General features: G+C 34.1%; 1 protein-coding gene across 11 annotated transcripts in view; it reads right to left on the bottom strand.

Annotated features, from left to right (window-relative positions):
* Positions 1-17,184, bottom strand: part of NRXN1 (neurexin 1) — a 1,082,241-nt gene that overhangs the window by 550,859 nt on the left and 514,198 nt on the right. For 6 of the 11 annotated variants that reach the window (XM_058551255.1, XM_058551254.1, XM_058551256.1 and 3 more), the window contains one exon: positions 16,709-16,735. The exons of the other annotated variants lie outside the window; for them this stretch is intronic. In XM_058551255.1, coding sequence (XP_058407238.1) covers positions 16,709-16,735 — 27 coding nt within the window. The remainder of the gene's footprint in view (positions 1-16,708; positions 16,736-17,184) is intronic. 11 annotated transcript variants of the gene reach the window in all.

Raw genomic sequence — 17,184 nt, 5'->3', positions numbered from 1 at the left:
TGTGGGAAAAAGATAGTAAAGAGCAATAGAGAAGAATAAAACAAAGCTAAGGAATCAATGAAACAATGTGATCAAGGATGTCTAGTAGTCTAAAATGACAGCTATTTCTGGAACTGAAAGATAGATGTGGCTTGAAAAAAATCAAATTCATATCAATTATATTTTGATTTTTAAAACACTTAGATGTGTGTCCCACAAAGCTTGAGATTCATTACATACCCTTTGGATAGCTATCTCCCTCTACGGGTATATTTTAAAGATGCTAACTACATAAATGGACTATCTGTATCAGGTACCCTATCTCTCAGTTCAAACCAGTTGGCTCTGGACTTCCTTTTCATTGCCTTAACCATCAAATTTAAGTCATTTCTATTTTATAACTCCATCTAGTTATTTGAGTGGTTAATCTGCTTGCTCAATTAAACCACCTACGGAGCATGAGGATTTTGATGAGCGCTTCTGCAAAGCCATAACTTAGCAAACTGCATAGATGGTAGGCAGGTAGAAATCCATTTAGTTTGCCTTCTAGAAATGATCCATCTACTACCTCCATTTTATTAAGAACAGGCTGTATCTTTTCAACCACAGTTACCCGGGCTAGAGATATGCATCATGTGAGAGTGGATCCTAAAGTTTCCACAGTTCTGCTATAAATTAAAAAAAAAACAGACTAGCATTTCCTTACACATATAAATTGGTTATATATTTATACATGACTGTTCAATATTTTTTAGATTATTAAACTGCCTATAGCACCTAGTATTTGAATTAGAAGTTACAGCACCATAGCATCTTAGAATTATGAAATTTTAAAACTGATTGGTCCATATTGTGTCTGTTGTCTATCCCACTTAACTACTCTTACTCATTCTGGGTTCTGTGGCACCCATATACTATTAACGTAGTTTAAAAATTATTTTGTGCCAAACACTGATCTCAGCATTAGGAATGTCACACCTTGAATTCTCAAGGAGCTTACATTCTAATAAATCTGAGGTCAAGATACTTTTTCTGTAATGGACCAGAGAGTAAATATATTTGGCTTTTAGGATGTGGTTGCCATTCCAATTACTCAACCTTGCTATTGTAGTGAGAAAGTAGCCATAGACTATGTAAAAAACAATGGGTGTGGCTTGGTTTCAACAAGACTTTATTTATTAAAACAGGTGGCCAGCCTGTGGGCTGTAGTTTTCAGGCCCCTGTAAGATACATGTAAATAGACAACTTAATTCCCCTTGCTCATAAACTTTTACATTGAGTATTAAAGAAATAAGTAATGGAAAAATATTCAAGAGCTTAAGAGTCAGGAGACATAAGTTTTAGATTCAATGTTGCCATTAAATCTAGCATGACCTTAACTATGCTTAGTCTAACTCTTTTAGACTTGGTCTGAGTTTCTTTATCTGTAAAACAACAACAACTAAAAGCAATTTCAAAAGACTTTCAATGGCATAAACCAATTGCAAAGTCCCTCCACTTCTAGAATCTAGTCATTTTTCCTTTCTGCAAATTTAGAATAGCAGCCTTTATTAAAAAGCTTTATATTTGTGTAAGTGTATAAAATTAGGTTTCTATCTATATTAATTTTTCCAGGTACAGACAAGTTTTATTTAGCAGTTTACTTTGAGGACAATAGCCTCTGGTGGGAGGCAGGACCCCAGGGAAGCTGGCAACAAGCCTTGTCATCGTGACAACGATGGCAAGAGAGAAAAGGCAGGAGAAACAGAAGCAAGAGCCACCACTGCCTGATGCCTGAGTCATGGTTGCTGGCAGCTGCACTTCTACCTGTAAATGACAAGAGGATGTGCTTCTCAGATGGTAATTAGGACACCGTCAGTCTGCTATTTGACTTTGCCACTAGTTTCTGGCTTTAAAATCATTACTTTAAAAAATAATTTGACCTCTGCTTTTGAAACAAACAAACAGAAAAAAACCCAAAGGAGAGGAACTCCTCATTAGATGTTTCTATTTTATCTGTCTCAATTTCTAGCTATTGGGCTGGGAGCAAAATTCTTTTGTTTTTATTCCTCACATGAATCAGCTAGGAAATTTAATTACAAATTAAAATTAGACATGTAAATGGCACTTCCAGATTCCTCTTTTCCTACTTGCTAATATTACTAGGAGAAGGATTGACTAAATAATTTGTGAGCCCAGTGTGAAATGAAAACATGGAGCCCTTGTTCAAAATGAAGAATTTCAGGACAGTGATATTAATCTAAGCATAGGCTCTTCTAAGCATATCTTCCTGTATGCTGTTGAAGCCAGCCCTGATTAGGAGTGTAAGTTTTGTGCTTACTTATTTTTAAAGCTTCCTCTAGTCAGCTCTATATTCAGGAATGTGCAGACAAGGCTGGAGGCAAAATACTTCATTTACTCATGTAAAAGGTACACTTGGGTCACCTTCCCCATACTGTCTGCAGTTAGTGACAAGGCCTCTGGGGTATCAGAGAAGCTGTCTCAGAGCTGTCTTGCTGGCAGGGCCTGGTGCCAATCACGATCTGGGTTTGGTGACAGACCAATCACCCTTACAACCATGGGGCTGAACTATCTGCCAAGCCATTAACTCCTCCCTCTTCTCTATCCCCCTTCAAGCTCTCCTCAATTTAGCTAAGGATACACCTTTGAGAATTATTCAGAATGTCCTTATAAAGAGCTATTTGTCTTTTCTGTACAAAGAGATATTTGTAAAGTCCGAAGGACAAATTTCTTTATATTAAAACTATTAGAAATGCCCCTCCCTAACTAAAAAGTATTTCGAGGAAATAATATAAAATCAGACATTAAGCTTGGAGATGTTTGTTTTTCAAAAATGAATCCTGACAATAGGAAAAAGGCATTGGATACACTTTTAAAATCCACTGGAGAAATGAAATGGTTACACGTGAATGAATTACACTGTATTTGTTTTGGTTGGATTGTTATTTAAATCTTTTCTTGTTTTTCTTACTTTCTAAAATGTGGGTATCTTGGTCCAGTGCACGTGTTCTGGACTCACAAACTATCTGGGTTTTTATCTTAGTTCCACAAGTGACTAGCTGTGCCACCTTGGGTAAACTATTTAAGTTTTCTGTATTTCAGTAATCCTATTTGTAAAATAAGCTTATAATAGAAATAGTTTAATAATATAGATTTAATGCATTTTAATCACTTAAAACAATGCCTGGTACATGGTAAGCCTCAATTATAGTAATGATAATAATTATTATCAATATCATATTGCATTATTATTATCCCCTTAATGGGTTTAAAAATTCAGAGAAAATATCCAATGTTCTACAGTTCAGTGCCTTGAATATGATAACCATTTACTAAATATTTATTGAATGAGTGTATTTGTTCAGATTTTGGGGGGATTTTTTAATGGTAGATGAAATATCTCTTGATACTGAATTAAGCCAAATGGTTAATCAAAAGTAACTCCATTAGTTTTTAATGCCTACATTCACTAACAAGTGTCAATAAATAGAAAGCTTCCTCCCTTAGTTTTCATATTCGGCAGCATAGAATCTGGTAAGTCATGTAGCTGGAAAACTTGGGTAACTCAGTTATCTGGCTAATTATTTGGACAGCATTTTTGCTCAGTTCCCTTGAAAATAAATTTAATGATGTGTAGAGCCTGGGAGAGCAAACTGACCTATGTCCGGCAGTCAGTAACTTCCAAATGCAAAGAAAATAGTCGGCTTAGGAATTGGGGAATTCAAGGCTTAATGAAAAACATGGATCTTCTGTCTGCAAAAAGATCTGACCTTGGAGAGCTGCCGGAAACAGCCCACAGAGACTCCTCTGCCCCTTTCCTAACCCATACCAACCCTATTCTATTATCTACAAAATAAACTTCAGTATAGGTAGCCGCCTCACCTCCTGCTTCATATCTGTCTAAACGTCATAGCTCTAAGCAAATGAATAAACAAGGTTTACATCATCTACTAAGAAACACTTAGCCTCTACAGTTTTGACATTGATTGTACCCATTTATGACAAACCAGGATAAATATCTCTGATGTAAAGAATTTTCAATGTGAAAAACATACACTATTAAAAAATATAATTTACCTTTTGAGAATATAATTATATTTACAACACAGCAAAAATGAACACAAATTATATAAATATGTTGCTAAAAGAATGTTTTAAAATAGCTCTCTTTAAATCTAGCCTAGCTTGACCAGCTAGTTCAAGAAAAAGCATAATAAAATAAACCTACTCTAATGAAAGGAAAAATTTGGACTGTGACTTTATTTTAAGGAAAAAGGTTATTTCCAAGAAATGCTTATCACATAATAGGATAGCTTGCAGGTATAAAATTAAGTACTAAATAGTTAACGTGATTTTAAGCATTATAAACTGACAATGTATTTGGCAGTGGTGTAACATGAAAAGAAAAGGACTATATATATTTATATTGACACATTTAAAACATATCTTATGCAATGCCTACACAATGCCAAGCGATCTGAGTGAAAAAAAATGAAAAAGCATACAGGTACTGAGCATTCGGAAATTTACAAATATTCAGTTTGACATTCCATAAACAAAGTCATGGATTATAGTCACAAATGCAAAGATTATCTAATTAAATACGTCATTTCTCATTTGAATACTCTATTGTAATAGTTATAGAATTTCTTTTCATGAGAAGGCCAAGAAGAATGTATATTTTTGCATAATTCAAGGAACAATGGCTTTACCTGTGTTTTATTTTCTATACTTTGTTACCATAAGTGCATTTGAATATCATTAGCTGCAACACGGAATTTAAGAAATTTAGCTGTCCCTCAATATTTTGGGGGTATTCTTGTACAAACCTTCTCCAAAAATAAGCAGCTTATTAGAAAAACCATAAATCTAAGTTTCTGGCTTTGTTGAGTTTTTTTGTCCCCTTCCTTTCTCTTCACTGGGAAGTCATTACAATGTTTGAAAATCTATTTTTCAGTATTTGCTGTAAACATTATGGATTTTTTTTTATTGATGTTTTAATAGTTTTTAACATTGTGAAATTTTGGGTTGTACATTTTTGTTTGTCCATCACCATATATATGTCTCCCTTCACCCCTTGTGCCCAGCCCCCAACCCCCATTGCCCCTGGTAACCACAATACAGTTTTCTCTGTCATTATGGATTTTTTTAAAGAGAACATATTCTAAAGAAAATGATAAGGAATATTCTGTCTTTAGAATTACTGAACTGCAGCATCTCATTTGTTTTGATCATTTTTCTTTCTTTTCTCAGTGGTTGCCATGTAAAATTTAAAATAATATAAATTTTTTCCAACTATTGATATGATGATTTACTAAATTCTTCTTTATTTTGAATTTTAGTATTACAATAACAGGTACTGCTAACTCAATTGTTTTCTTTTACCATCATTAGCTTATTTATCAGGCTAGCTTTTAGTCACTAACTTGAGTGCTATGATTCTATTTGACCATTTATTTTAGTAATTGGAAAAATATTTGGATTACTCCTTTGTTTGAAGTTGTCTTTGGATCAAAGTCTTCTGAAATGAATTGCTTGCCTTACTATCCAGGAAGTATTCTAAGAAGGTACTTGCCCAGCTATAGCAATGGCTGTTGGCAATTAAATCTTATGCCAAATTAATTTGGTTAATCTGAGAAGACAGTGTTTGAGGTTTCCTGGGAACTGGCCAATCAACTGCTAGAAATAATGTTATGTCTGTGTGCTTGTTCCTGGTCAATCTTCCTATGACGAGATTAAGTTAATTAGGGTTTCACTTAGTGGGTTACAGGCAATGACGATCATTTATACCAACACATCTAGAAGTATCTTTTCATTTATGGTTATTCTAATCGGGTCTGTTTCTCAAGGTCTTGCTCACAGATGCTTCCAATCAGTTTTCACTTGACTGCCCTAAGATCATTGATGAATCATGATAGAACTTACTTTTGTACATATATGTTTCCTCCCTATTTTATCTTTCTTCAACTGACTCAATTATCTGGACCTGCTTTATATCACTTTGGCATAAAATCTGAAATAAGCAATAGATTAAATTTTAAAATACTACATGCTATTGTCATATACGGACATGATGTTTACAATATGTTGCTAAAGTAAAAGACTGGCGCAAAACATTCGCACTCACGATTCCATATTTTTAAAGAAACGTATCTGTTTCTTTAAAACAAGAAAGCGTAAAACGTAAAGAAACAATCTGTTATATATTAAGTCTATAATGTTCAAAGTATTATGTGTTGTAAGGTCATTTAAGATATTAATAAAATTTTTCTCTGAGAACTGAAATGATAGGCTACTTTTGTGTAATTTCTGTTTCCTCTAGCTTCTAAATAATGGATATTATTTCTAATTAGGAACCAAATGTTGCTGAAAAAGGGGCTCATTTTGACTATTTTGTAGGTCAAAATTAGTGGGAAATTTAGTCTTCAAATACATTTAAAATGTACATCCCATAATACAAATATATGATGTAGTGTAGGCTTAGATTGTCCTAAATAATGGTGGGATTGGTTTCAATTATAACTTAACAGAAGATTTACTTTTATTCACTTTTGATTGCTTATTTTAAATTGCTGGAGTAGAGAAAAAAGTCACTGTAGAAAGTTTAGAATGTACAGATGATGAATGAAAAGAAGAAATTAAAAATTATCCACAATCGCACCAGCAGATGCTATAAACATTTTGAGGGATATCCTTCCAGAAACTGTAGAAAAGCAATTTTGTTCCTCTGGTTCCTTGTTAATTTCATAATTGATAACTCAAAAAATACGAGATACTGATAATTTCTTCATTGCCTGTTGGCTGAACTACTTTTACTTAATTAAGCAGTTTAAAGAATTGATGATTTACAAAAATATTATTTTGATAGTGTACAACTTCTCAGTTGATTTATTGAACTGAATCTTCAGATAACATAATTCAGGATCAATCAAAACACTTCAGGAATCTCATCATCTGTAATGTCACTTTCAGAATTCTTCTATGTGGTTATTAGTATTGCTGTTTTCATTATTTTTCATGTTATTGTAATCATTATCATGTTCTACCTTCATTTTTGTTTGTCTATTTCAACACTATTAGGTGAATATGTGTGTATTCTAAGGGAATATTTACATAACTTATCAAAAAATTTCTTTTTCATTTTCTTTTACTGGACACTTTCATAATGCATGAAAAATCCATAACAGCAATTTTAAGCCATGCTATTTTATTACATTAGTCCTAGACGTTTGTGTTTTAATTTTCACATGCATAAACTATCTCCTTTGCACCTACTGAAATGTAAGACATTTCAGAATTCTTTGGATTTTCTTGTAGTACATATTTATTTATTTACATTGGAAATTTCCCGATTTCCAAAATTGGTTGATTTTTCCATGTACCTGACAATTTACTTAGTAAATTTCATGGGCTACCTACATTCTTCATGAGCAAATTTTAAAAGAGAATTGATAATTCTTACCTGAAATCCTATATTTCCAAAGCAATTTTAACTATAATAATCTATAAAAAATGCAATTGACTTTGAAATTTAATTTATTTCAATAGTACTCTGCATAAAATATTTCAAATCTATATTTAGACTCATCTCCTGGGAAGGGTGATGGAAGGGTGAAGAATTCTCACAATTATATGAATGATGCATTCAAAGAACAAATAACAACAAACATATTATCCAATATTAAGCACAATAAAAATAACAGTAACTTAAATACTCTTAGAATTTCTTACTTTACCTTTGGGGAAACTGTTTTCATAATGCACTTCTTATCCATCTTGCTTTTTGCTCCCATTGATAACAAGTGAAAGAAATGGATAAGAGCTCTGAGCACATTGAACATTTCAATCTCCAAATTCCTTGATGGTCCTGTGCACTTTCTCCCCTGATTTAAAGAACTTTGCCCACTTGACTTATGCACAGTATGATAGCCAGTAATACGCTGAGGAAACTGTAATCCTCAGAGGTATTTTATGACTAACATAAAAACATTAATCACGCAGCCTAGAGAAAAGATTATTATGTGGAAAGCCTGCCGCTCCAACATCTCCTTTAAGGAGCATATATTGTGTGGCCCCCTGGTCTGATAACCAATGGGCATCCGTCCTTAAAGCTAAAATCTGGTCTGTGGCTTATGAGGTGACATGATTTGTTAGTTCTGCTCAACAGGACAAGGATAAGTAATAAATCCACTAGATTCCCTTTCTAGGGGAGTTTGACTACATAACACACATAGAGTCAACAATTGTGAAGGAGCAGCAAAAAGCCAAAGGACATGCACAGGAAATGGCAGTGAAGAGAAACCATGAAGAAAGCAGAAGTAAGTAAGCAGAAGACATGAAAAAGTAGAAGCTGTAACCAAGCAGAAGCAAGTCAGCAGAGAGGGGAGGAGTAGCAAGAGCACCATAAAAAAAAAAGACAGAAGATAGGGCCAGCCCTGTGGCATAGCGGTTAAGTGCGTGCACTCTGCTGCTGACGGCCCAGGTTCGGATCCCAGGCGCACGCCGCCGCACTGCCTGTCAGGCCATGCTGTGGCGATGTCCCACATAGAGTGGATGAAGATCAGCACGGATGTTAGCTCAGGGCCAGTCTTCCTCAGCAAAAAGAGGAGGATTGGCATGGTTGTTAGCTCAGGGCTTATCTTCCTCCCCCTCACAAAAAAAAACCAGAGTATAATGACGTCACCATAATGGCGGAGGATTGGCATGGTTGTTAGCTCAGGGCTTATCTTCCTCCCCCTCAGAAAAAAACCAGAGGATAATGACGTCACCATAATGGCAGAACATTGAAAAGAGGGCCTTAAGTGACAGCAGATGAAGGGATGGCAAGATAACCTGGCCATCAGAGCCACATTGTGTGTTGAACAACATTCTAGTTCTTGAATCCCATTCTAAACTCCATAAAACCTGTCTGCGTTGTGACTGAAATTATTGCCTGTCTATATCTTCTCTTAGTTGTTCTTATAATAAGCCTTCATTAACTAAGATAACCTGAATATGTGTCTATTCCTTAGATCCTAAAAGAATTTAACCCAGAAGGACAATGTGAATTAGTACAAAATATTGTAGAAACAATACTACTGTTGTAAAGTATTGACCACTAATGGTTTCCAGGCATCATTTTTAGGCAATAGATAAGAATGGTAAGCAATGCTAAACGAATTCTTATCGAGCATTCAAAAGTGTATTCTCTTAAGTAGATTAGAAATATTCTTTTATTATCTACTAAAAGTTACCAGTTGGCTTAACAAATCCCTTCTTTGTATATAGTGGTATAATTCAATGTAAAAAGTGTTTGAATAAGCATGACTTCTGAGTTAGTGGGAACTGAATTAATGAGTGTTGTATTGAAAAAGATTCTAAAATTCCACTTAAGAGCAAATTATTGAGTGTATAGACATCAGTGTAAATTAATACATTTTATAATTTGATGGGCCTTTATATAGTATACCACTAATCTTTAGGAAAACTAACTTATAAAATGCCAACCCTAGTATTTCTCTGAAACTTATGCTAGAAAAGTCTTTTATACAGTTTTCCATAATTTGTCTCAATTTTTAGAAAACAATCAGCACTTTCAAATTATGCAAACATCTTCAAATAGTCAAGCTATTTTCTCAGAAAACACTGCCAATTACACAAGATAGTAAAATATTCATAAATGATCAAATAATCAAATGACAAAACACATTTTTCTAAGACTAAAAGTTTTAAAGAGCATCAATTAAAGTTCTTCAAGATGTTTAAAATTTTTCATATTTTGCATCTTAAACCAGTGTTCTTAATGAAGAGTATGCATGCTCCTATAAATGAAAGCAAAACTGGAATGCTATATATGAAAGCAAAACTGGAATGCTTGTATTTATCACATCCGACCTATAGCTAAGTGGACAAAGCCATCACCTTTAAATTATGCATTTACTTCAGCAGGCAGCAGATGCATAATTCCTGTCCAGTGATTACATGAGGAATTGAAATCTTTGATCATAGTATTTGTTTTCATATTGTCTTACAGGTAAGCAATTGATGAGGTGTAAATTGTTAGTGGCCTTCTTTTGAGTAAAATTAGGAATGCAATAATTGTAGAAAAATTTCTAATCTATATTTGTCTAAACTAGTAAAATGAGTGGTTTGGCATGGCACTTCAGATCATCATTGAACATTAAGGCTGTCCTAAAGATTAGAGGCTGTTTTAAATAGAAGTTCTTGAGTACTTTTTAGTCTTGTTGATTCTATTCTATGAACTTGAATCATTATGGGGGTATTGGTAAAAAGACCAATGCTCCAAATACAGGGTCGGCCCCATGACTTAGCGGTTAAGTGCGCGCACTCCGCTGCTGGCGGCCAGGGTTCAGATTCCAGGCACGCAGCGATGCACTGCTTCTCCGGCCATGCTGAGGCCGCGTTCCACATACAGCAACTAGAAGGATGTGCAGCTATGACATATAACAATCTACTGGGGCTTTAGGGGAAAAATAAATAAATAAATAAAATTACAAATGCTCCAAATACAGAAAATCATTATTGTTTTCTTTAAAAATGAATGAAATTCTAATCATACATCTCACAATGAGACAGGCTAAATGAAAAAAATCTTATTATTGACAAGGAGTGTCTGATTTTAAATTTTTATCCTTGATTTTCTGGGTCAGTGATAATGTGTTGAAATTCTACCACCAAACAACAACAAAAAAATTAAAAAATAAAGAAGAAACTCAAAATTATGAAGACGTGGTGGATGTTTAGAAACCAGCTCTTTCTAATAACACAACAAACAAAAACACCTGACCAACAGGCTGTGATCTCTTACACTTGGTGACATCTGGTTGTATGAAAGAAAACCTTCTTTTCACAGAAACCAAGGGAATGTCAAGTTCAGAATGTTTTTTCTGAAACTTTCTAGGTTTTCCTAACAATATCTACTTACACCATTGTTATAATGCCAACTTTCAACAATGAAAAAGAATTTGATGAATTTGGTCAACACTAATCTGGAATTTTGCATTACTTTGAGCACAGTCTGCTGCAGCAGCAATAAGGAAATGCTTTAGTGAATAAATTAATAATTGCGCCTGGTTTCAAGATGAATTCTTAACCTGCAAAAAAGATATCTTTCAAAATATGGCAGCATTTTATATTTGCATATAAGCAATGAACAGATTAATTGTTCACTAAAATAGATCCAAGTCTTCTACTTATCAAGCCTCACACCATGATTTTTCCAATCTATGTAGCCATTTAAATGTGCAAGGAAAAATGGTACTTTACAATGCTCATAAATTTAAAATGTAGATAATCCCAATAGGTTTCCCTTAAATTTTATTCCAATTTTTCTAAAAACTCATTGTCATGTGTCAATTCCTTTGCCTGTTTTAGCTATTTGTTTTTCATCAGAAAAATCTATGATCTCTATATTTTATATGCAATTTCTCTTAGATTTTTGCTAAAAATAATCATTTATAAACAGTCTCTTCCTTTTCTTCATATAAACTTTCAGCTTAAAAAAAAACAAAAATGACAACAACAACAACAACAAAATACAAACAAAACTCCTGTTTTCTGTCTTTATATATTCATCTTTCTTTATTTCTTGAGCAATCCCTATCCTAGGTGGATGGATAGCAGTCACCGAGAGGAAATGAATGACAGAACTCTATAAATCAAGAGACTGTTGTGTGGGAGCAGAGGCAGAAGACTCTCCTTTGCAGTTCTCTGCTTTTCAGGTGCCAGGCAGCTGCTCTGAACTGAACATTTGCTTCATGTTAACAAAAGCCAGCCCCCAGAAATTTCCTCATATCTTTTTAAGTAGCCTGCCAAATGGCAGCCTGATCAAAGCAATCTAATATGGCTTAAGTGCCACTGGTTGACATTTTGCATTCTTTTATTGCTTTCCATTTTTATCTACATAAAAAAATTGGTGATAACTAATATCCAGTTGATCTTTTCATTCTGGTAATAAAATGATAATACAAAGATCTTATTATCCACTCCAGACATCCATCATAGTACATTTTCCAATAACATACTACTCAGAGCATTTTTTCACTATATCCAAGTCAAAAGCGAGGTTAAGTACCCGGCCTTAGATTCCTTTTCTCTCCAATACTTAGACACTGAACTGCAAATAAAAGGAGTTGAACTTCAACCCTTGACACTTTGTCTACATTAACGTCATCCGCAATTTTGTTGTCTCTGCATCTTAGATAAACCATTTTCTGTGAGAAGCCAAAAATAGTTGGAAGGTCTGCCTACTAAAATACTTTTGCGACCGCAGAGAGTTTTTATTCTTGTAAGAAAACAAGAGGAAAGAGAACAGGAGGAAACAACATTGGAAATGAAGAAGTCAGAAGAGCAAATCTTGGTAGGAAGAGCGAGCAAGTGGGCAGGAAGAGAGACACATGTGTAAGGCATAAAGAAACCAAAATAATGCAAACAAGCAAAACAAACATCAGAGATCATGAATTTATTAAAATCCATTTTTATATGGATGCAGAGCAGACCCCAAGCCTTCCTGAGGGCAAGAAGGACGTACTGTAATTATGTTATTGATTTGAAAAGACAGAAAAAAAAAAAAAGGAAAGAAAAGAAAAGAAAACACTAACAAAAACAAAAGTGCAGAAGTCTCCCTGCATTCACTACATATTTAAAGTCGTTACTTATATGACGATTAGGACTCACCTATAGTTGATAGGAGCAAGTTTAGTTTTCAAATTTTCAATATATTTAAAACTTCAAAGATTACAGTATTAACAATTTTTAAGGTTACTAGAAGAAGAGAAAAAATCAGGACTAATTAAGCACGCAATATATCACTACAAAGGCCAAATTTTCAGAAAAACATTATAGAGAAACACATAGCCTTATGAGTTTGGATGTATTGATGGAAATTTATTGGGCACTAAATTTGAAACTGAGACTGTCTTGGTCACTCTGAGATAGAGTGACCAAGATATTAGTCTCTATACTTTGACAACAAATAATGCAGAATAAGACCAAAGGCCTGTACAGACCTACTAACAATGCATTTGAGAAAATTTCACAAGGAGTAGAAAGTTTCCTTTTCATTCTTTACAGTTTTTAAAAGGCTTATTAAGTCAGTGAATAACTATGGACTAGGCAAGAGACTATCAAACACTCACCTTTTCATGCAAATAATTTATGCGTTAGTCATAAAAGTACCATTCAGTCTGACTTGGATTCTCTTGGTAATAATTTGATAATGAATAGTTTGAATTAGTATACACTTCTACAATAATTATTTTTTGTAAAATAGTCTACAACTTGTCTTTTTTTCATTACTTCAAATAATTTTTCCTCTGTATGTTAAAAGAATGTGACTTTCACAGTCTTTCCCATCTGTTTATTGAGGTACCTTTCATTGTCCAGGAAAGAAATTATCTGCATTAAAAGATGGTAGCTTCTTTAGCAACTTCCATATAAAATTATCTTATGATGGTAGACTCTTATTCTCAATATCGGAGTTGATTGAGGAGGCAAGAGTAACCTGATTGTCCCTTTATTCCTATCCTGGTCAGAGGAGAATGGAGAGCCATAGATAATACACCTCTGTGCCCACCTTCCAGTCCATGAATCTGCAAAAACTGACCTTAATCTAATTCCGAGTTGCAGATAACAAAACATATTTAAGCAATGATATAAACTAATGGACATCAAACAGCTGAGATTGGTCTGGGATTGCGTGCAGAGACATTCCGTTTGTAATCTGAAAGATCAAAGCATATATTTTGACACTGACATGACCACTATTCACAGAGACAATCCTTTTTTAAAAAGTACCCTCTCCACACATGAAAATAAGCTTTTGATTTTTAAATGAAATCAGGCTCTCTTCTTCCATTTAAAGATTCTTGACAGCTTTTCCCATTGAGGGGGAAATGGTCACAACAAAGAATCTGACAGAGGCAGTCCTTGGAATTCAAATCTGCCCTTTCAAAAGGCTGTGCCCTGGCCTGTCCACGGAGGATTCTGTTGCTGCATCTAAACTACTGATATAGGAATGGCTGAAAAAGAAACATATCTGCCATCTCTTAGAGTCCCACAGGTCTGAATGCACACAGCCAGACCTTCTTCCCTCTCCCTGCTACCTATTCTTCAGTAGCAAAGATTGGATAGTCTGACGCTATCTGTGTTGTCTTTTCCATATCAAGTAACAACATCTGCTGTGAAGTTGGGGGGTGGGAGATGAGGAAGGATGGAGCAACTATAGGAAACAGCAGAGCAATTCTGAGTAAGTATAGAGAAATTCAGGAAGGTTTCCATTTAAACTTAATAATTTAGTTTAATAGTAATTCTCAACATAAGATAATCTTTTATGTTCTAATCTGTATATTTCTTGTGGAAATTTTCTTACAAGACATCAATTGAGGTATGCCATATGAATCTTGCAACACAGTTGATGTCTTAGGTATGGTGTAATTTTTAGAGATGGTGGTGGTATATGGCTGTGATTTAATAAACATACATTCATTTCAGTTTCAAACAAACTCATAGGTCACAGGGGATAAATGTAATAAATCTGTCTTTAGTTAAACTACAAGTTATACTGAGATACAGATATTTTAATTTATTTTTTTATTGAGTAGGAAATGCGCTCCAGGTGGAAATCTCTGCTTATATAAGCACTGTGAGTTAGATTTGCATTATTTGATATATAAATTCCTCCCTCTACTGAAAGTTGCATAATAACATGAATTCTTGATGGAACTTGGGGTTCTTGCTACCTCTGCCCACTACTCACCAAATAAAACAAAGGCAAAAGGAAATGAAAACGTTACCTGATCATTGAATGTTCTTTCCAGTGACTGCTGTCAAGTTAAGGCATTGGCAGTCCTGTCCGAGGTGTGCACTGAAAGCTCACAATCATTCATTTAATTCAAGTAACTTAAATGTAACACATACTCCTTAAAAAGGGGAAAATCCCACTAGCCAGCAAAAACCTTTGTCCTCAAAGGTATTATTCTGTGGAATATCCAGAGAAAAAAAGACTATGCTTAATATCAGAATCTCACAATATAAGCCAAGTGAAAAGAAGTGTCTAGCAAGGATAATTAGATGTTAAACATATATTTCAAAAAATCATTGATACAGCTAGAGAACAGAGAATCACATTTGATTTGGTTAATTCCCATCAAATACTAGAGTTTACGTAGTTACATTTTGTAAATTAAAAAATCATGCTTTATTGTATGCTTAATATAAAAAAAATAAAAAGAGTGCACAAAGCAGAAGTCTAGAAAAGAATATTTTCCTTGCATGGATTTTCTAAGATTCAGGAAAAATCAAGAACATCTACAGCTGCATTAAGGCACAAATCTGGCTTTGGGAAAGTATTTTGTGACTTGCCACTTTGCCTGCATCTATGCCCCAGAGCTGAAAGCAAACTGAACCACCATGGTATTAGACTTGCAAAACCTGTGCTCCTTTTCAGAAAGTGTGGAGAGATAGGGTTTGAGAGGAGATGATGCGCACGTGAAAAATTCCACTCGAGAGAGAGCTTTGAGAGATTATTTCAGGAACTATTCTGTTTCAGATGATTTTTAATGTCTTGTATGATAGTTTATCAATTTAATTTTTCATAAGTCATGATTCAGTGACCTTTTTATTGCTACAATTGAAAACACACTTTTATGTTACTTTAAAATAGTATGTATTTCATTAGATAGTTTCTTGTTTCTCTGAGTTTCTCTGTCAAAAAGACCACCATTTTGTTCCTCAGAGGATGACTTATTGTCATTTTGAAACACAGTCAATGGTTTTGGGAATAGACTCCATCAACTCACATTCAGCATTTTCCAAGGATATAAAAAATTTTTTACTGACTATGACAATGAGAGATTAGAAGTTTTTTACAATCATTTTATTTAAATAGCTAATAACTTTGTTATTATTGGAGGAGATTCCTTAATGTGGTCAGCAAAACCTGGAAAAGAAAAACCTAAATATTTATGTAAAGAAATAAAATAAATTTACTCTTAAGATAATGCTACAAACTCAAAATAAAATCACAGTCCTTATATCCTTTCAGGTTCTCTAGTCCACAATCAAATAAAACTCAGTCCATGCATCTTTTCTGACTCATCATTTGGCATGCATATCACAGATTTGAAGGGTGTTTGTTATTTTTGCAGATATATGATTAGGATGTAAAAATTCATCACGTAAACACTCTTAACGAACAAGAAACTCTTCAGACAAGTAATTTTCTGTATATATACATATACATGATTTGGAAAAACAAATTTTCCTATGTAAAACTTTGGTTGAATTTAGAAAGGTTTAATAGTAACTCTGGAAATGAAAGGAATTAAATTTTTTTTTTATATTTGAGTTAAGAGACAAAAACAGAAAGTGAAGGAAATAAGACCCACAGTATTTTCTCCTAATTTGGTCATGAAGAGAGCTACCGGAGTCCACGGTGTGGCAAAATACAAATGCTACTTGCCTTATCCAAAGGTCTCTAGGGGCATTTGCACCTTCTGTTACAAAATATTTGTCACCTCTTTTCCCACTTAAGGTAGGAACTGCAGCGGAAAAGTCTTCAACTTTACAGATTTCAAAATGAATTTTTACAACCCAGATGATGGACTGGTATACTTCAATAGTGAATTCATGAGTTTTACAAACGCCTCTCTCTTGCTCTCTTTTTTTTTTCTTGACTAGCTTACATCATAATGGAGGAATAACATTTTAAAAATTTTGAATAGGCACTTACTGGAATTACAGTTAATCCTGATACAATCTAGATGGGGAAGAATAGATGAAAAATGAAAATTTATCCTTCAAGGTAACAGCTGCAGACATCCAATAAAATCACAGTCCACCCTTCCGGGGACAGACACATGCAAATATGGCCACTCCATGTCATTTATTCTTTACATACTTCTAAAACCCAGATTCATTGTTATAAAACTTCACCATTGGAAACAACAATAGAAGGTTTAAAAAAAAATGGCCAATTCAAACAAAGCTACATGGTGACAAATCTAAGTGAAATAAAGAATTGTTAACTGTCAAAGATGCTTGGCTTAGACTGGTTGCAACTGTCTCCCCATCTGTGAAAGAACATATCATTGTTTTCAGCATAATTAAAAAGTGCTCCGTCACAATGGGGTACAGTGCAAGCCCAGCTAGGCTCAGACATCTTGGACCTCCAAAATCTAATATCCCACAAAGGCCAACAGAATCCTT

The sequence above is a fragment of the Diceros bicornis genome, chromosome 12 (assembly GCF_020826845.1).
Source record: "Diceros bicornis minor isolate mBicDic1 chromosome 12, mDicBic1.mat.cur, whole genome shotgun sequence".
In the NCBI taxonomy this organism is placed as follows: domain Eukaryota; kingdom Metazoa; phylum Chordata; class Mammalia; order Perissodactyla; family Rhinocerotidae; genus Diceros; species Diceros bicornis.
Note: the sequence above shows the minus strand (reverse complement) of the source record. Positions and strands in the feature narration are given on the sequence as shown.